The sequence below is a fragment of the Manis javanica genome, chromosome 5 (genome assembly GCF_040802235.1).
Source record: "Manis javanica isolate MJ-LG chromosome 5, MJ_LKY, whole genome shotgun sequence".
NCBI lineage: Eukaryota > Metazoa > Chordata > Mammalia > Pholidota > Manidae > Manis > Manis javanica.
The window spans coordinates 92453591-92474166 of record NC_133160.1 but is presented as its reverse complement, the minus strand read 5'-3'; the positions used below and the strand labels follow the sequence as shown (position 1 = coordinate 92474166).

At 42.3% G+C, this 20576-nt stretch overlaps 1 protein-coding gene across 1 annotated transcript in view; it reads right to left on the bottom strand.

Moving 5' to 3' along the window:
- The window catches only part of STPG2 (sperm tail PG-rich repeat containing 2), a 376556-nt gene that overhangs the window by 245655 nt on the left and 110325 nt on the right, over window positions 1–20576 (bottom strand). Inside the window, 1 exon segment of the mRNA XM_073237276.1 lies at window positions 3129–3288. Within this exon segment, the coding sequence (XP_073093377.1) occupies window positions 3129–3288 (160 nt within the window).

Below are 20576 nucleotides of genomic sequence, written 5' to 3'. Positions count from 1 at the left end.
TGAGCTTTTACATGCTAAGTAAAAGAAGACATCTACTGGTAATGTTTAGGAACAAGGTAAACAGGTAGTATAATAAAAACTATTTGGGCCACCATTTAAGGTACTTAAAAGACAAGTATCTCAGATCTGTCTCTTCACACATAAGAGGACCACATAGCACACTACAGGTGAGTGCAAGTACTTAAATACAGGGACCTCAGGGTGTGTACATCTCAGGTACTATTTTGTTAAACTTCTGATTTAAAAATCTATCCTGATCATATAATTCACTCACATTAGAGGTTTTCTATATTCACTTTCCAGCCTTTAAATGTGGAAATGCCCAGGATAGACAGTTTAGGGGTGCCTTCTAATGGTAACATGCAACAGCTCTGAGCCATATAGTAGGTGGTCAAATCTGGTCTGTGACTGACTCGTGGGTGAGTTCATTACTGCACCCTAAGAGTACATGAAAAAAAAAGGCAAAGTTCCATAAAGGTCATTCTCACTAAGTCTTAATGTATGTAAGACTGAGATTCTATATTAGAGATCATCATAATTGAACTTCATCCTTTACAAATTAACTAACCTTTGGGGAATTTGTAATACTGTATCCTAATTCAGTGGACCACTAAATTGAAAATAAGACCCAACCCTAAGGCAGTTAGGTCACTCAATAAATTGACATTTAGAAATTATTTTGATTTCAGATTCATGGTAAACACTGCCAAGCTAGGCTCAACTGGGAGAGTAACCAGCACCTACACAATGACCTCTCCAGAATGGCAACCTAATAATGGTCAGACTTCTATATAGAGGCTCAGGCCTCTAAGACTAATTGTTCTGCAGGCTCAGAAGTATGCTGTAAAGCATATGACTTTGCCTGAGAAGTACTAGACTATCACTTCCACTGCATGCTACTGGTCAAGAAAGCTACCAACTGATTAAAGGGGAAGATAAGATTCAACATCTTAGTGGCATGAGTAGTAAAATATTTTGCAACAGTATAATATTAGCAAAATAAATTACCATATCAAATCCTATAGTAATAGTTTGGGATCAGGCTATGGGCCAGAAGCTACAACTCAATACTTTGATAAAGGGTCTTGAGATAGTAGGTGATTGCTTAAAGGAGAGTAATGAAAATGTTACTGGAGGTTGGAGAAAAGATAATTTGTATTATGTAATGGTAGAATTTTTGTGAAATTAATGCTTGGGACAATGAAGAAAATATCTAATAAATTATCATTTATTTATATGAAATTATAAACAAATAAGGAAATTTCCAGGCTGCATGTCAAAAGTGCCAACTAGTTGTTTTTACTTCTACGTGAGAAGAACAGAAAGTGATGAGCTAAAACTTGTTTTCAAGCAGAATTTATAGGAAGTAAAAAGGAATCAATATTTTCTGGGTTTGAAAGTAAAAATGCTTTTCATCACCAGTCTCTCCATAGGGCAAAAAGCTCTCAAAGCAAGAAATGGCCTGAGTGCAAAGACCAACTTCAGAGTTTGGGTGTAAGGCCCTCTGTTAAGACTTCAGAAAAATTTAAGGTGGTACCTCATAGAATCTCTCAGTTAAAGAAAAGTGCCTCTAAAATTTTACAGCCATGTATCATAGACCCTCAGCTAAAACAACAGTGCTTCGAGGAGTCTAAAAGTATTGAAACCAAAGGTGACCCAGAGTTGGCAACAGTTTCTCTAAGAAGTACATGTGAGAGCAGTACATCCAGTGTGTTTGATTATAAATTAATACAGTAAGAAACCTACAAAGTTTTTATAAGGAATTGTACCAGTTTGGAAGGAAAAAACAACAGCACAAAGACCTCCAATCTTCTATGGGCAGGAAGGAAGCTAAGAATGTTCTAGCTGCAAACACAGCCTATTTCTTATAGAAAAAAGGATAACTCAAAGATTGGAATGAAAAGCCCAAAAAGAAGGACAAAGGACCATGGAAAATCATTCCCAGGGAGCTCAACAGGGCCCTAATCAAGGAAATGGTAAAATGTGACTGGTTGGATTTCAGAATTGCAATAGGCTTATGACTACAAAAGGCCTGCACTTTTCCGTCTTTTTTAAACAGGAATGTGTAGTATGATTATCCTCTCTCTCCTCCCACCATCATGTGTCGGATATGTGGGCTAGGTCATTTTTATCTTCAGGACACAGCTCTTCTGATAGAAAGAAGTTATACTCCAGAGCTGATCTGAAGTACCATATCCAAGAATCCTTACCTGCACCTACACTTGACTTGTATAACAAGATCGTGGGCCTCACAATTATACCATAATTGCATGAGAATTTGAAAACTATCGGAAGGCATGTAGGATATTTTGTGGCCAGAAAGTAGTCGGTAATAGATTAAAGAAGCCAAAAATTCTTGGCTACCCCTGTCATTGAGAGATGAAATTTCTCAGCCTTCTATACATGTGCTGCCCGAGTTACTTGATTGACTAATAGAATGTGGCAGAAGTGATGTCCTGGGACTTCTAATGTTAGGTCTTAAGAAACCTTGCAAGCATCTTGCCAGGTCTTGTGGAGCCCTAAGCTACCGTGTTAAAAGATTACTCTGCAGCAATAATGTTGACACTATGCATGCATTCTGAATTACAGTCCCATCTGAGTTCTGTCTTCCAGCCATCCCACAACATAATGAAATATAAAGGAAAGCCTGTTTTTTATAAGCTACCGTCCATTATGCAGCACAGATAACTATTATATGAAGTATTTTTGTGCTACATTCTTAGCTCTATGTGCTAGAATACCCACTGAGAATACTAGGATATGTGATTGGACATACCCAAAATAAAATTTTAACAAACTGAGTATCTTAAGTTATATTACTGGCAATGACCACATAGTTGATATACAATATGTGTTCATCTAACAAGAGAAAATTAGGATATTTATTGAATAAAGGAAAACAATAGAAAGTTACAATTAAGATATGTGCATGTTAAATTGAAATCTTACTAAAATTGTGTACTTTTTTATCTGAGTTTAGTGTATTTAATGCTTATAAAAATGTTGATTTAAAATGACAACACCAACCATAGAGCCAAAAAAAATTATATTTTTTGGTGTACCCATCTTGTAGGGAATATGAAGTTACATAAAGCTAAAGAATAGAAATACATGGATTAATTGCTAACCTGGCATTTCTTCTGTCTTGGCATACTGTTTGAATCGAGCAGCACTTTGACCAAATGGAGCATTTTTCAGTCCTAGTGTTTTCTTCAAGGACTTGAAAGCAGTTCGAGATTCATTATATGTGCCAGGAGCCGGGGTGATTGATTTTATAGGCACAAATCTCTAGTGAAGAATGGGAAAATATGCCAATGAGGAGTTATAGTACATTTAGATACTTCATGAGTTAAAAGCTGCCTTCTTAGTATTACAACATCTGGAAAAATTTATTTCTTAATGGAGTGAAGAAAATATAAATGAATTAAGATCTTATACCTATCAAAACCTATAAAATATACAGCTTTTAGTAAAATCATCTATATATTAATACAGTAATGCATTATGTACTTTACTAAGCCAGATAGACTTTTCAGAGGAAGTCATCTCAATATGAGATTCTAGATGATAGTGTAAGGACAATCTTCACATTTAAAATATTCTACAAGATAGTAAATTTTAAAAGCTATATAATCTAGGAGGGGAGTTAAAGATGGTGGTGTAGGAAAACCCTGAATATACTGCCTCCCACAAACACAACAAATATTCAGCAACATATGGAAAAATTTTCCTCTGAAAAGGACTGGAGAACTAGATGAACAGCACCTCCACAACAAAAGACAAAAGAGACCTCATCAAAAAGGGTAGGAAAGGCAGAGATAGGGCCTCACCTGTGACCCACAATCAGAGGGATTTCAAAAATACATAACTCTTCCTCCAGGAGTGAAGGGATTATGCCCACATCAGGCACCTCAACCCTAGGGGCTGGGACCAGAAAGATGAGCCGCCAAAATGTCTGGTTTTTAAAATCAACAGGGATTACGATCAGGAAAATTATATGACTAGAGGGACTAGATATCTCATTCCTAAAGGGCTCATGTGTAAATCACTCACTCTGAGATCCAGTGCAAAAGCAACAGATTGAAACGTGCCTAGACAATAGGCAAGGAGACTCACTTATTAATTTTACAACAGCTGCTAGAGAGGCAAGAAGTTTGAGGGACTTTATTGAGGCTCAGAAGTGCTGGTAGATGCCATTTTTACAATCTCATACTAACTTACCGGTGACAGGACCACCAGGCACCCTTTCGGCCCCATCCCTCCAGCTTGCTATAGTACCACGGTGCATGCTCTGTCCACCCCACCCTATAACCAGGCTGGACTAGCATCCCATGCCCTCCCACACTGTGCAGCACCCAGGCCACAACAGCACCAAGCAAGCTCCCTGAATTCTGCCTGATCCACACAGAGACCCAGCCATAACTGGTACAGGTGAGTGCCCCAAGCACCACCCTATGCAGGCAGTGGTGGAGCCAGCCACAACAGGGAGGACTAAGCACACTGAGCCCCTCTCTCCTTACACAGAAGCCATGGCCCTCCCACAACCAGCAGCACCTGCAGTCCACATAAGAGACAAGCATGGAGTGCCTGCCTTGTGGCCAGGGGACATTTCATTTCTGGGCCACATGGAACAGCTCCCACACAAGACAACTTCTTCAAGACTGAGGGACACAGCCGTTTTATCTAACACATATAGACAAACTCAGAGAGACAGGAAAAATGAGGAAATGGACGAATATGTCCTAAACTAAAGAACACGGCAAATCCCCAGAAAAAGACCTTCGTGAAATGGAAATAAGCAACCTACCTGATAAAGGGTTCAAAGTAATAGTTATAAAAATGCTCACCAATCTCAGGACAAGAATGTATGTATACAGTGAGAACTTAAACAAGAAATAGAAAATATAAGATAATACCAAAAAGAAGTTATAACTGAACTTTAAAAATATACTAAAGGAATTCAACAGCAGAATGGATTAAATAGAAGAATGACTCAGTGAGCTAGAAGACAAAGCAATGGAAAACACCCACGCAGAGCAGCAAAATGAAAAAAGGATTAAAAGAAGTGAGGATACCTTACACAGCCTCTGGGACAATATCAAGTAGGATAATACTCATATTATTGGGGCCCCAGAAAGAAAAAAAGAGAGAAATGGCCAGAAAAAGTATTTGAAGAGATAATGGCTGAAAACTTCCCTAATCTGGAGAAGGAAACAGACATCCAGATTCAAAAGCCCAAATAAGAAGAACCCAAGAAGAAATATACCACACACATTATAATTAAAATGGTAAAAGTTAAGGAAAAATAGAGTATCTTAAAAGCAGCAAGAGAAAAGCAACATATTATGTACAAGGAAACCACATACGGCAGATGTTTTTTTAACAGAAACTTTACAAGCCAGAAGGGAGTGGCATGAATATATATACAAAGTACTGGAAGGATAGACAGACTGCCAACCTAGAATTCTCTACCCAACAATGTTATCATTCAGAATTAAAAGAGATTAAGAGTTTTGCAGATAAGCAAAAACTAAAGGAGTTCATGACTATTAACCCAGCCTTACAAAGGAAGTATTAAAGGGACTTCTCAAACCTAAAAAGAAAAGGCACTAATTAATAATAAGAAAACATATGAAATAAAAAAATCTCACTGTTAAAGGTATATAAATAATAAAAGTAATGAATCAGCACTTATAAAGCAATATGAGGGAAAAGATGAAAATAGTAATACTAACTTAAAATTCATTAGTTAAAAGATACATAAAATAAAAAGAGGTAAAATGTGTCTTCAAAAATATAAAAGTTGTACAGAGAAGTAAAAATGTAAAGATTGGGAATGTTATTATCACCTCATATGTGTCAGAAGGGCTATTATCAAAAAGACAATAAATAACAAGTATTGGTGGAGATAAAACAAAGATGTTGAGAAAAGGGAACCCTCAAGCACTGATAGGGGGAATGTAAATTGGTACAACTACTATGGAAAACAGTGGTTCCTCAAAAAATTAAAAATAGAACTATCATATGATTAGGCAATGTCATTTCTGGGTATTTATTCAAAGAAAACTAAAATATTAATTCAAAAAGATACATACACCCCATTATCACTGCAGCATTGTTTACAATAGCCAAGATATGGAAGCAACCTAAGTATCCATCAATAGATTAATAAAGAAATTGTGACATATACATATATACACACACACACGTATACATTCATACATATATACACAATGGAATATTAGTCAAAAAAAGAATGAAATCTAGCCATTTACAACAACATGAATATACCTAGAGAGTACTATGCTGAGTGAAATAAGTCAGTCAGGGAAAGACAAATACAGTGTGATTTTACTTATATGTAGAATCTAAAAAAACAAATTATCAAAACAAAACAGACACAGACTCAGATACAGAGAATAAACTAGTGGTGTGAGAAGAGAGGCTGTGGGAATATAGGTGAAATAAGTATAGAGGATTAAGAGGTAGAAAATTCCAGTTATGAAATAAATAAGTCACAAGAATGTAATGTACAGCACAGGGAATATAGTCAATAACATGGTAATAACTTTGTATTGTGATAGATGGTAACAAGACCTAACATGGTAATAACTTTGTATGGTGATAGATGGTAACAAGACCTAACATGGTGATCATTTAGCTATGTAAACAAATATCAAATCATAATGTTGTACATGTGAAACTAATATCATATTGCATGTCAATATAATTCAATAAAAATACTCTATGATCTAACATGACTTCTTTTATATAATGAAACTACACAAATTAACAGTTTCTCAACATTCAATTAAGTCAACAAATATCATTAACTACCCTAAGGAAAAAAAACATATTCAAGTGGTATATAAATCCAGTTTAGTGAAACTTATACATTTATAACACATTTAGTTATTACAAATTTATAATATTTAACATTAAATATGTGTATCTATATGTATAACTATGGACTATTATGAAATATAGTGTTGCATAATCATATTTTTTAATTTTTCATTTGGAATTAATTCTCACTATTTGCTTTTTTTTTTGCCCATTCTCCATGTTTCTGTCTCTTTGTCTCTGTATGTCTATTCCTTCCTTTCTGTGTCTATTTCTCTACACACATACACACACACACATGCATGTGTATATATATATAGAGAGAGAGAGAACCATTTAATAGAAAGTGAATATGTCATAGCTTTTTACCCCTAGTTTGGTGTGCATTTACTAAGAATAGGGATATTTTCTTACAAATCCATAGCATACTTATACTTCAGAAAACGTATCAATGATACAATACTTTTATCTAATCCACCATTCATATTCTAAATCTGTCAGTTGATCTAACTGCCTGTGTTGCATTTTTTTCCTCCAGGACATAATCTAGTATAGGGTCAGATATTCCTTTCAGCTTCCTTAAATGTAGGAACATTTCCACAGCCTTCCTTTGAGTTTTGTAACTTTGGAAAAATATAGCAATACTTCCGCCACTTTTATATGATAGAATCTTTGTTGGTGCTTTTCTGATGCTTTCATAATTATATCCAGGTTATACATTTCCAGAAAAAAATACCAAAAAGGTGGTGGTGTGGCTTTCCCAGTGTATCATATCTGGAGCCACATGATGTCCTCTCGACCTCACTAGTGATTTTAATTTTGATCAAATCCAATACTCCCTCTATATTTATCAATAAGCACTAAGCATTCTAATACAAACAAGGACCATCCCTTCACCCCCAATTATTTGTTTCATTAATCTATCTACTTAATTATCTATTTATCATCAACATGGACTCATGAATACCAGTTTTAATGATTTATAGTTAATCACTGTGTTTTTTATCAGTAGGAGGCCCTTCAAGTTGGTTCATATGTCTCTAAGATAAGCTATCATCTTTTCTTTAGACCTTTCCATTTTCTGACACAACAGTGTGTTGCAGGTTCATTTCTACCTATTCTGCTCAATCCCTAATTCCTGGATCATTCAACAGCAGAGTTAAGATATATAAACATATACACACACCTATATACACACATACACATACACATAGACAGATACCTCAATAGATACACTCTATATCTATATATAGATTAGAAATTATGAGTTCACATCAAAACCTCAAATTCAGATCTGTCACATGAGATCCTTTCTAACTTCCCCTAATTCATGTTTATATATAACTTCTCCCACAGTGAGAACTCTGGCTCTTAATATTAATTTCTATGCTCAACTCTGTAATACATTTAAAACAGTTCCATGATTGCTTCAGCCATATCATTACAACAAACCAACCTGCTAAAAATAATTCAGAATTTGTTTGCAATACATTTGGATAAAATAACAGACAACTTCTTAAATCAATAATTGAAATAAGTACCCCAGAAATATAATGTCTTTAGTCCTATAAACCAAAAATTATGTGTTCTAAGTCCACTTTGTTAATTGCATTTTCTTTTTCTATCATAGTCATTAATATATTGTATAATTGTATGCAGATATAAACATAAATACTAACACTGCCCCTAGCAGTCAGTTCTGTTGGTTTGAACTTTTCCATATCTTTTACAGAAGAATCATTATTCTTTTCTACATCATCCCCTTTGAAAGGAAAGGAGCGACACACAGCAGCAAATTCACCGGAGAATTCCGCTTTATTAGGGAAAGGTGCTGGGTTATATAGGAAGGGGCACAGGGTGATTGTGGTGTTACTTCACCGGGGCTGGTGGATGTTGGCTAGGTGCTGGGATTGGGAGGGGGGCGAGACGTGATTGGGCTTCAGGTGGCACCGGCGGGAACCGAGGACCCCGAAAAGAAGCCGGAAGTTTGCCATCTTACTGGTGGGGACTCTTCATTCCCCCCTTTCTCCTCTATGGGGTTGTGGACGTTGCTTTCTCTCTGACTACTTCCTGCTGAACAGGGGCAGAGAAGGGAGTGAGGGCTTGAGGATTGGGAGGAAAGGGTTGATAGGACTCCCCACAGTAAGGATGAGAAGATGTGGACTTTTTCAGGTTGGAAATCAATGAAGGCTCCCTGTAACCATAGGTCAAGGACCTGTTGATTCCAATGGTGCCAAGAGGATATGGGTGTCAGGAGCCAGGCATCTGCGGCCATTGTTTCCAGGAACAGTTTCCAGTGAAGAGAGGGGTCCATCTCAGCGTGTGGTGAGGAGGTCACGTGAGGGTGAAAGATCTTCTGTGGCCAGAAGCTGGTAGTTCCTGAGTAAAAGCTGGTTGAAAGCTTGATTAGAGATTTTTCCGATTCGGGATTTGATGAACTTTATTATACAGGGTAAGAAGAGACAGGTGAGAAGAATGACTATTATGGGGCCTGCAATGGGCTAGACTCAGGTAAGGAGGGGGTTTGTTAGTATTGAAGAGAATGGGTTGGAATTGGAAGCAGAGAGGAGACTGGAGGCAAGGTCGGTGAGTTTGGTAATGTCAGTTTTTACAATGCCGGATTCGTTAATGTAATAGCAGCACTCTTCCCAGAGGAAGACGCAGGTGCCGCCCTTCTCAGCTGTAAGCAGATCTAGGGCCCACCGGTTTTGAAGGTTGACTTTAGCTAGTGAAGTGACCTGTCTTTGGAGAGAGGCTAGGGAATCGGCAGTGGATGTCAGGGCTCCCTCAAGTTTGGCGTCAAGATCTCTAACTGCCCATAGAGAGTGACCCAAGGCTCCTCCCAAAACCCCTGCCCCAATGGTTGAGGTGATCAAAGAGATACCGACCATGATGGGAAGGAAAGCAGCCCTTTTTGTGCACGAGGGCAAGGGAGGTTGCAGCTCAAGAAATTCTGCCATGCTGTAAAGTGTAAGCTGTGGGATTAGGGTGACGAGAATGCAGGGTGTATCGGAGTTGAGAGGCAGTGAGTTGAAAAGACTGCCATTACACCAGAAGAAGTGTCCCGGTTGCGTAAAAGTCTTAGAGTCGGAGGTAGGGGTGTAGATAGAGAGGCAGTGAAGTGCACTGGAGGGGGGTGGAGTTGTTGGACCTACACAGTGGTGGATGGTGAGATTATCTGTGTATTCTTGTTCCCATAGGGGTATGTCTGCCAGGGGGCAGAGGGGTTGTCTTTCCGCATGGAAGGAGTAGTTGGAAATATTAAGACGTACGGCAGCCAGCAGTGGGCGCTGTAGTGATGCGCACAAGAAACAATTGGCGGTGTTGAGGGTGTGGTTGAGAAAGATGGTGGTGTCTTGAATGAGCTGTAACCAAGAGTAGGAGGAATAAGAAGTTGAAGAGGCGCCATCAAGAGTTTGGATAATGACTTTTTCAGAATGTCTGATATCTGATGCAACTTGAGAGATCTGGGAGTGAGAGGGAACATACTCTCAAGAGATATGAAGGGTACCGTGGGGGGTCGAGGACCCCCCATAGTAAACTGAGGCTGTGAATCCAGCGGCCCATCGAGAGTCCCAGGGATCTGGGATTGAGAAGGAGAATGAGCCGTTGGGATGTTTCATGAAACGGTTGGAGGAGTAATACTGTGGGTATTGGAAGTCACCCATGTAGTGAATGGCGCAAGACCAGTAGCAACATCCCCCGTAGGTGTCTTGCCATCGCTTGCAATAGGCTTGTCTTTGGTCATAGAGGAAGCAGAGGAAGGGAGAATAAAGGTAGCTATAAGTGAACACTTCGGTGGAGGGAGGAAAGTGGAGGTACAAAGGCTCAGAGCAGCCTTTCAGAGGGCAGTCTGATGTGGCAATGAGGGCAGTAACTTTTGTTTGATGCTGTGTGTAAGTCTGTCTGACTTTGAATCACCATATGAAGGAGGGTGGGGTGGCGGGGAAGACAACAGAAATGAGGAAAAAAAGCGAGAGAGCGGTAAAGGAGGAAAAAGTCATGATTCAGGTATGGATGGCAAAGGGGATGAACGGGAGATGCGGAGCTTCAAGGGATCAGAGGGATGAGGCATGGTAGAGTAGACAGTGTCTTGGGCTGTATCCGAAGGACTCTGGATTGTGACTGATGGGTCTTGGGTGTCCAGAGAAGGAGGGTCCTGGGTATTTGGTTTCAACCTGGAGATATGCATCCAAGGGGTGACAGAGTTATCAGGCAGGGAGAGCTTGGTGGCCGAGGGGGTGCAGAGAATAACTGGGTGTGGACCTTCCCATTTCGGGGTGAGTGAGGGCCGATCCTCTGGCAGCTTATAAAACACTAGTTGGCCGGGCTGTAAGACAGGAGGATTTTGGGAGGCGGATGGATCAGGAAGGAGCCAAACCTGATGTTTCCACAATTCAGTGCAGAGGAGAGAGAGTAGTGGAAGGGCCATATTGGGAGGAATTGGTCCTTTGTGGGAAGGGAGCCCTGGGGGTAGAATCGGGTGGCCGTACATGATCTCAAAGGGCAACAAGAAGGAGGGTTACTTTGGGAGGGCTAGAATGTGGAGTAGAGCTAAGGGAAGTAAGCGAACCCAGTCAAGGTGTAGTTCTAGAGATAGTTTGGTCAGGATGTCTTTTAGAGTCCTATTGGCTCTTTCTACTTTTCCCGAAGCTTGTGGTCGATAAGGAGAATGTAAATGCCAGGGGAGCGAGAGCGACTTGGAGAGGTTCTGGATAATTTGGGCAGTGAACTCAGGGCCGTTATCTGATTGGAGAGAAGTGGGCATCCCGAACCTAGGAAAGATCTGGGTGAGGAGGATAGAGGCAACCGCGGATGCTCGTTTGTTAGTGGTGGGGAAAGCTTCGACCCATCCTGAAAATGTATCTACTAACATGAGTAGGTATCTGGTACGCCGTACAGGGGGCATGTTAGTGAAGTTTATTTGTCAATCTTCAGTGGGGACATTACCCCTTGCTTGATGAGCCGGGAAGGGTCGGGCCTAGAGGGGGGTATTAGGGTTAGTGCGTTGGCAGATGGTGCACTTGCAGATGATTTGGTTAAGTAGGGTTTTGTCTTCAGGAGAGAGAGGAAAAAAAGATTGTAAAAAATGGATCAAGGATTGGGGGCTGGGATGGAACAGATCATGTAAGAGGTGGAAGATAGACTCTTTGTCCTGGGAGCAGAGGGTGTCTTGTGATAAGGCTAAAACCGCAAGGGCAGATGGATTGTTGTCTGGTGTGTATTCTGATAGGGCAACTGACTGGGCTACTCTGTCGGCTTTGTTGTTACCTCTTGCAATGGGGGAGTCATCCTTTTGATGTGATTTGCAGTGGACTCTGCCTAGTTGGTGTGGGAGTTGTGAAGCCTCTAGAAGTTTAGTAATTAAGGCTGAATTAGTTATGGAATTTCCTTTTGTGGTGAGGAGGCCTCGTTCCTTCCATACTGCCGCGTGAGACAAGAGAATGTGGAATACGTACTTGGAATCAGTGTACAATGTGAGAGACGTGTCCCGGGCCAGAGTGCAAGCACTGGTGGCTGCAATGAGTTCAGCCTGTTGATTGGTTGTACCAGGGGGTAGGGCTCGTGCCTCAATGATGTCTTCGAGGGACACTACTGCATATCCTGCGTAGTGGGTGCCCTCATGTTTAAAGGAGGACCCATCAGTAAACCAGATAAGGTTGGAGTGTGAGAGGGCTCCTTCGGAGATCGTGGAGTGGCATGGAAGGAAGTTGTGAAGGGCTTCTAGGCAATCATGTGAGGGAGTATGAGGAGAGTAGGGTAGAGGAAGAAGAGTGGCCGATTCAGGAGCTGGCAGGGGAGGAAAGAAATGTCTGGATTTTGGAGGAAAGAGGATAGTAAGGTCAGGAGTCTGGAGGGAGGGAGAGTCTGTAAACTTTTGTAGGTTAAGAGATCTTTCTGATGATGTGGGGACAGAATGGTAAGGGGCACCCCGAATGTTAGTTTATGACTTCTTTCTGCAAGAGCTGTCCAGTGGCTAATGCCCGTAGGCAGGGGGCCCATCCCCGAACTGTGGGGTCTAATTGCTTGGAGAGATAAGCTACTGGGGCAAAGGATGGGCCATAATATTGGCCTAGGACTCCTAGAGCTTGACTGGACCTCTCATGAATGTATAATTAGAAGGGTTTTGACAAATCAGGGAGATGGAGAGCTGGAGCTTCCACAAGGGCTTGACGGAGCTTAATGAAGGAGTGTCGGGGTGAGGATGATAATGGTTCTTCAGGGGGGCCCTTGCTGAGGTTGTATAGGGGTCTTGACAACAGGGAGAAGTTAGGGATCCACGCACTAAAATACCCAGCCAGGCCTAGAAAGAAAAGGATTTCTGTCTTGGTTTTGGGAACAGGCAGGTCAGAGAGGAGTCATTTTCTGTCTAAGGTAATGGATTTTCTTTGTTGAGACAGAAGGAATCCAAGTTAAGTGACAGACGGGGAAGAGATTTGAGCTTTGATGGGGGATACCTGGTAATCTCTGGAAGCTAGAAGGTTAAGTAGAGAGGCAGTGTCAAGTTGAGACTGTTCCCATGAGGGACTGCAGAGTAGAAGATCATCTACATATTGTAATAAAGTGGACTCGGGGTGACCATGGTGAAACTGTTTGAGGTCTTGAGCTAGGAATTGTCCAAAAATATGGGGACTATCTCGGAAGCCTTGTGGCAAAACTGTCCAAGTAAGTTGTTCAGAATGTCTGGTGCATGGGTCCATCCAGGTGAAGGCGAAAAAATCTTGGGAGGAGGGGTCCAGAGGGATAGAAAAAAATGCGTCCTTGAGATCTAGGACTGAGAAGTGGGATGCCGAGGCAGGGATCTGCGATAAAAGGGTGTATGGATTTGGAACTAAGGGATGGATAGGGACAACGGCCATGTTGATAAGGCAAAAGTCTTGGACAAGGCGGAAAGATCTGTTGGTTTTTTTAACAGCTAATATGGAGGTATTAAATGGGGAGTGAGTAGGTCTGAGGTAATTTTTGTTCAAGAGATCTTGAATGATGGGTTGGAGGCCTATGAGTGCTGAAGTGGTTAGGGGGTATTGGGCCTCACAGATATATTGAGAGGGGTCACGTAATTTGATCGAGGCAGGGGGACATAGGGCCACGGAGGGGCTTGTAAAGTCCCAAACTTTGGGATTTACAGGGTGTATGAGGGCTGAACCAGAGCTTTCATTGGGTAGAGGGGGGTTGTCGGCTATGAGGGCCATCAGAAAGGGAGTACTGGGGGCTGTGGGAGTGGATATAGTTATGGAAACATGGAGGAGAGAAAGGATGTCCCGTCCTAGTAAAGGGATGGGACACTGGGGCATAACCAGGAAGGAGTGGGAGAAAGGTATGGGATTGTCTAGGATTGTGCATAAAAGGGGGGGGGGGTTAATGGGAAAATCTGTTTACCTCCTACCCCGACTATAGGAGTAATGGCTGGCGTGGTAGGGCCCCGGTATTCTCGCAAGACTGAGAAGGTGGCTCCTGTATCTAGGAGGAATGAGATGGGGTGACCGTCTACTGTTAAAGTAACCCTGGGGTCCTGTTTGGTGATGGAAATGGTCAGGCGAGAAGCCCCCAGGCCCCGTCAATCTTCTTCTGCCAGCCCACTACGGTGGACTTAGGATGGGGATTGTTCGTCTAGCCTCCACTTCAGGTGGTTGGGCAATCAGACACCCAATGGCCCTTTTTGTGGCATCTGGGGCATGGGGTGGTAGGAGATCTGGGGGAGGGGCACGCCCTTGACCAATGTCCCTCTTTTCCGCACTTGAAACAAGCTCCTGGGGGGGGCTTGTTTGTAGAGGAGCGCCCAGGTTGTGGTTTTATCAGCTGGGCCAGCATCTGGAAATTGGCCTGATCAGCCTTTTGTTTACGGCATTCTTTCTCCTCCTCCTGGTTATGGAAGACTTTAAAGGCCACTGTTAGGATCTCAGTCTGTGGGGTAGCGGGGCCCTGTTCTAACTTTTTGAGTTTAGCTTTAATGTCGGGGTAGCTTTGAGCTAGGAAGTATGTCATAAGGACATGTCTTCCTTCAGGTGTTTCTGGGTCCAGGTTGGTATACTGTAATAGGGCTTGAGTGAGTCTGTTTAAGAACTCGGAGGGGGTTTCGTCTCTCTTTTGAATTATGTCTTGGAGTTTTTGAAAATTGACTACTTTACGAGCTGCCTTTCTCAGACCTGCTATTAAGCAGGAGGCAAAAATATCTCGAGAGCGGAGACCCACGGTGGTGTTATAATCTCAGTGTGGGTCTTCTTCGGGGACAGCAGTGGGGCCAGGGGGATAGGTGGGGTCAGTCTTGTGGGTTTCGGTAGCGTGCATTTGGGCGAAGTCCCAAACTCGTCTACGCTCTTCAGTGAGGAGAGTATTGGCCAGGAGCATGAAAATGTCATGATGTGTGAGGCTGTAATACTGGAGGGTCCATTGAAACACCCTGATGTATGTCGTGAGATCAGTGGAAAAGGAACCTAGGTGTTTGTCTAGTTGGGCTAAATCTCCTAAGGAGAAAGGGACGTGAATGCGCACGATGCCTTCGGATCCTGCTACATCCCGGAGGGGGGCGATAATTTTGGAGGCCCTCCACCGGGTCTGAGGGGGACTGAAGGGTTCTGGCTCAGTCTGTGCGGGGGGAAACAGGTCATGGGGGCAAAGCCACGATAATTTTGGGAGGCCCTCGGGACCAAGTCTGAGGGGGCAAAGACAGAGGAGGCTCCTGGAACTTAGTTAGAGGGGGGCTGAAAGGCTCAGGCTTGGTCTGCGGGAGGTGGGGAGGTGAGGGGGATGGAGGAGGAGGGGATGAGGTGGGGGAGGAGATGGTGGTGGTGGGAGGGGAGGAGGGGGAAGGGAGAGGACGTGAGGCTTCCACAGGGGTGGAGGCAGCCGCAGCGGCGGGGGTAGAGGAAGGGTGAGGGGCTGTTGTAGGAGAAGAAGGGGAAGGGAGAGGACAGGAGGCTTCCGTGGGGAAAGAGGCAGCGGCGGCGGTGGTAGAGGAAGGGGGAGGGGCTGTTGTAGGAGAAGAAGGGGAAGGGAGAGGATGGGAGGCTTCCACGGGGAAAGAGGCAGCGGTGGCGGGGGAGGGTGTAGGGGTTGTAGGAGGGGGAGGGGCCGAAGGGGGAAGCCTATATGGCGGAGGCTAATCGGCCGGGTCAAAGGTAATCAAAGAGGGACTGGGAGTGTGGGGAAGGGAGGGAGACGGCTTGCAGGCTAGGAGAACTTGGGAGTGGGGAGCAGGTGGTGCAGAGGCTGGGATTTTGAGCTAGGAGGCAAAAAGCTTCGATACAGGGAATCTCCTTCCATTTTTTCAGGCGCTGGCAGTAGTTAAAAAGATCGCGAGTGATGTTAGGATCAAGGGATCCCCCTGCGGGCCATTGGTTGTTATTGTCTAGGGGGTATGTCGGCCAATCTTGGGAGCAATATTTACGGAGAAGTTTTGGTTTTGTATCAAGCGTCAGGGAGAGGGTAGCCAGATGCTTAAGCAGGCATTCAAGAGGTGAACTTTCAGGGAGGGATGAGGAGGCTCCCATGGCTAAAGGACAGAGAAGGAGACAAACAGGGGAAGACGAACGGAGATCCTCGGACCGGAGGCAGACGGCAAGGAGACAAAGGGAGTCGCCGATGATCCTTGGTGGTCTGCGGAAACTTGTATACGAGTCGGAATTTCTTGGGAAGTGTGTTTCATCACCCAGACTTCCCTAAGAAGGCAGTTTGCCGGAGTCACGAGTTACCTAGCACTAGGAATTTTTGGCAGACAGAACAGATTTCGGTGGACAGAACAGAAGGGGGGGTGGGGAGGGAGCGTTCTCATCCACAAAGGAGTCACCTCGTTTATGGCTGTTGGAGGGGGTCCTGAGGGTCTGCTGAAGCCGTGAAGGCCTGAGGCGGGGAGAGTTCCCTCCTCGTCCCCGAGCGTCAGGGTCTTGCCAGAAAATCACGGTCAATGGCACTGTGATAGCTCGGAGAAGAGTGGCCCACCCTGGGGAAATTTTGCTTAAAAAGTTTTGGCACTAATGGAAGGGATGGTGAGTGTGTTTATGACTGTCGGAGGAGGGGCCTGAGGGTCCACCGCAGCCGTAAAGGCTTGAGGCGGGGATTTATGGCTGTTGGAGGAGGGGCCTGAGGGTCCGCCGCAGCCGTGAAGGCCTGAGGCGGGGAGAGTTCCCTCGTCGTCCCCCAGCATCAGGGCCTTGCCAGATGATCATGGTCAATGGCACTGCGATAGCTCGGGGAAGAGTGGCCCACTCCAGAGGAAAAACTTACCTAAAGGCCAGAGAGGAGTGGTGAGTGTGATGAGCCAGCGCCGGAAGAAGAGGACGAGGGCAAGCTGCTGCTGGTGTCGGGGGGAAGATGGGGCCCAGTTGGGGTGTCCCGTCTCCCGGGTTTCGGCACCAATGAAAGGAAAGGAGCGACACACAGCAGCAATTCACCGGAGAATTCTGCTTTATTAGGGAAAGGTGCTGGGTTATATAGGAAGGGGCATAGGGTGATTGTGGTGTTACTTCTACGGGGCTGGTGGCTGTTGGCTAGGTGCTGGGATTGGGAGGGGGGCGAGAGGTGATTGGGCTTCAGGTGGCGCCGGCGGGAACCGAGGACCCCGAAGAGAAGCCGGAAGTTTGCCATCTTATTGGTGGGGACCCTTCACCCTTAAACAAAAGAATAATTATTCTTTTCTGCATCATCCCCTTAAACAAAATTGATATATTCTTTTATATTTCTGAAAATATATTTAAAATATTATAATTGGTGGCAAGTGATGTCAAATTAAGACTGTATTTTAGGTGAACAGAAATAACATAAAATCTGAGAGTTCTAGTTATAAAATGATATTTAAAAAAAATAAAACACACACACACACAATATCCTATTCCCACACATCAGTTTTGTTTGGTACCTAAGTACCATCAAGTTGCTCAAAGCAGAAACATGGTATTCACTCTTGATTCTTCCTAGTCCCTTACCATATCTAACCCATTAAAAAGCCATGTTAGAAAGTATATATCCAAATACGTCTTCAATCTACTTGTCTCCAAAGAGGTGTCTTTTAAGTTCAATAAAACCAGAATAGTCACCTGTAGTCATCTAAAGGTTAATAACCTTCCCAAGTGAAATAAGATAATCAGAACTATATCTACTACTACACTTGGCTAAATATCGTAACTATTTTGATCTGGACACTGCCACGTTATAAAAGTTTGCAAGTATTATAATGTTACTGCCTTTGAAATATCTTAGATACCTTCAAGTATTCTTAGTATATACCTTGGAGAATGTGAAATGATTACTGTGAAATAGACTCTTGCATCACTAATAAAGGCCCCAGTAGCAGATATAGATACGACCTATTGCCAGGATCCACAGAGAGCCTTCAGTATTTTCTCCAGAAGATATGCATGTCCTCAAAGATTACACATTAACACTCCACACATTCATTGGCAAAGTGTATTTAAAAACTCAGACTAAAATCTCCTATAAACTAAACTGAACTCTCACATATGCAAATTTGCTTAATGCAAAGTGTTTGATAGATGTTTTCAATTCAAATATTCACTTTGCATATTATTGCTGATACTGTAATCTTATTTCATTTTACCCACCTTTTTTGGGTAATGTGATTTTCCTAGGCCATGTCTGTTTCCAATTTGTTTAAATATCACTTTTCTTCTTACAATCTACCTAAACACCACTGGTTGCTAACTTTACATTATATCTCTTATATTCTATAGGAAAATAACTGTAGAACATTACCTGTGATTGAGAAAGAAAAGCAGGTGATGCAACATTTACATTTGGTATCATACTTTCAATCTTCTGAAACTGACTTGTAATGTTATATTTTCCAGGCCCTGGTACTCCCTAAATTACAGAAAGAAAAAATACAAGATCTCATTAAGAAAGCATCTATAGAACCTAAGGGAACAGTTGACTAAATATCTGAACCAAAGCTATGGGGCTTTTAAGTGAATTCCTATATGATAACACCAAAGTACTTCATTAAAAGGCAAGCCAGAACAAACCTCTTAAGAGCAACAAAAAAAAGTTTTCCTTAGCAAAGATTTCCAGGAACCTGCAAAAAAACTATTTGAAACATTGCTGCCCTCTACTGATAGAATTTAGGAAAAATTATCTGGCTCTTCACACATATAGAATTACTAAAACTGGTTTCTGTATTTCTTCCCTTTAAAAGTATACAATCAGCTCTTTTAAAAAAATAAATTACTGTCTTTTCAAATTTCCACTAATCAATATGCTTTATTTCCAACAATCAATAAGCTTCAGGATATATTTTAACTACAAATGTTAGAAGAAATATAAGACATTAAACTTTTAACTAGACATTTTACAATAGATAAAAATGAAGTAAATACTAGGATTCAGTTTTCATTATCTTAGTGATACAATGTAAATATATACAAAGAAGTGCCACTTTTTCATCATCAAATATTTTAATTACCTTGATAAAGTACTTCTCATGATATAAAAAGGTTGGATACAAATCTTCTGCTTCATACATACTCTCCCCCCTATTTTTCTCCAGTTGAAATAATTATTCTTGAATTATTAATTAAACATTTGGCTTATAACTTAGATGTATAATCAAAATCTATCAGCAAATCCTGTCACCTCAATCATCATATGTCCAAATTCAACTATTTCTCTACCTCCGCAAATACCACTCTGATCCAAGCCACCCTCTGTTACCTGGATTATTGTGAAATCTCCCTAACTGCCCCCTGCATCCACCTTTGTTTGCCTTCAGTCTGTTTCCAACACAGCAGCTAATGATGGCACCAGTTAAGAAGACTGAGTCAGATTACACCGCTCTCCTCCTTGAACCCATCCAATGGCTTCCAATCTCACTTCAAGCAAAAACCGGCATTCTTAATATGATACAAATTTCACCTCCAGACACACTATTAGCACTCTAACCTTATCTACTACTCTCCTCCCATCATTCATTCTGCTTTTCAAAAACATAAGGCATATATCCACCTCAGGACCTTTATACTTGCATTTCTCTCTGGAATGTTCTCCCAGGCAGCTCCAGCACTCACTCCTTCATTTCACTCAGGCCACTACTCAATGTCACCTTCTCAATGGTCATTTCCAGTCCTCCTAATCTAAAATTTCATTGCCCATCCACCAACTCATTGTCCCCTTCCCTATTTTTTAACCTTATTGTTTTTTACTATTCAAAATACAATTTCCTGTTATTGTCATAAGCTCCAAGAGGGCAGTGTTTTGTTTTGCCTACTGCTGTGTCTTTAGGGTTCAGAAGAGTGCCTGCAGCCTAATAAATACTTGTAGACAAATGGATGAATGCACACATTGAATCTTATATTTTCACTAACCATATAATGAATTTGGAGATATATTCCTCAGGGAAAATAATGTGATTCTGATGCCGGGGTTCTTGTTTGCGGAGTTGAAGAATGAACTTAGCAAACACCCAAGGTAGGAGAGCCAGGAGAGGCTTTTATTGAGAGATACAGAGAGAAGACAGAACTCCTGGATAATGCCAGGAAGGGACAAGAGAGCCCGTGGTGGTACATTGTCTAGGGGTTTTATAGGCAGTTGAGGATTTTGGGGAACCAGACAAAAGGCTTAGGGGTGTGGACCTGTTAAGTGGTCACTGAATATTAAAAATTAACTTAACACAAGAAATTTACTGCTCTGATTTCTCCCTGGGATATTGGCATCTTGGTCTGCAAGCATATCAAACAAGGCCGCTTGCCCAGCCCCCAAGGTGGGCTGAATTATTGTTTGTTTGT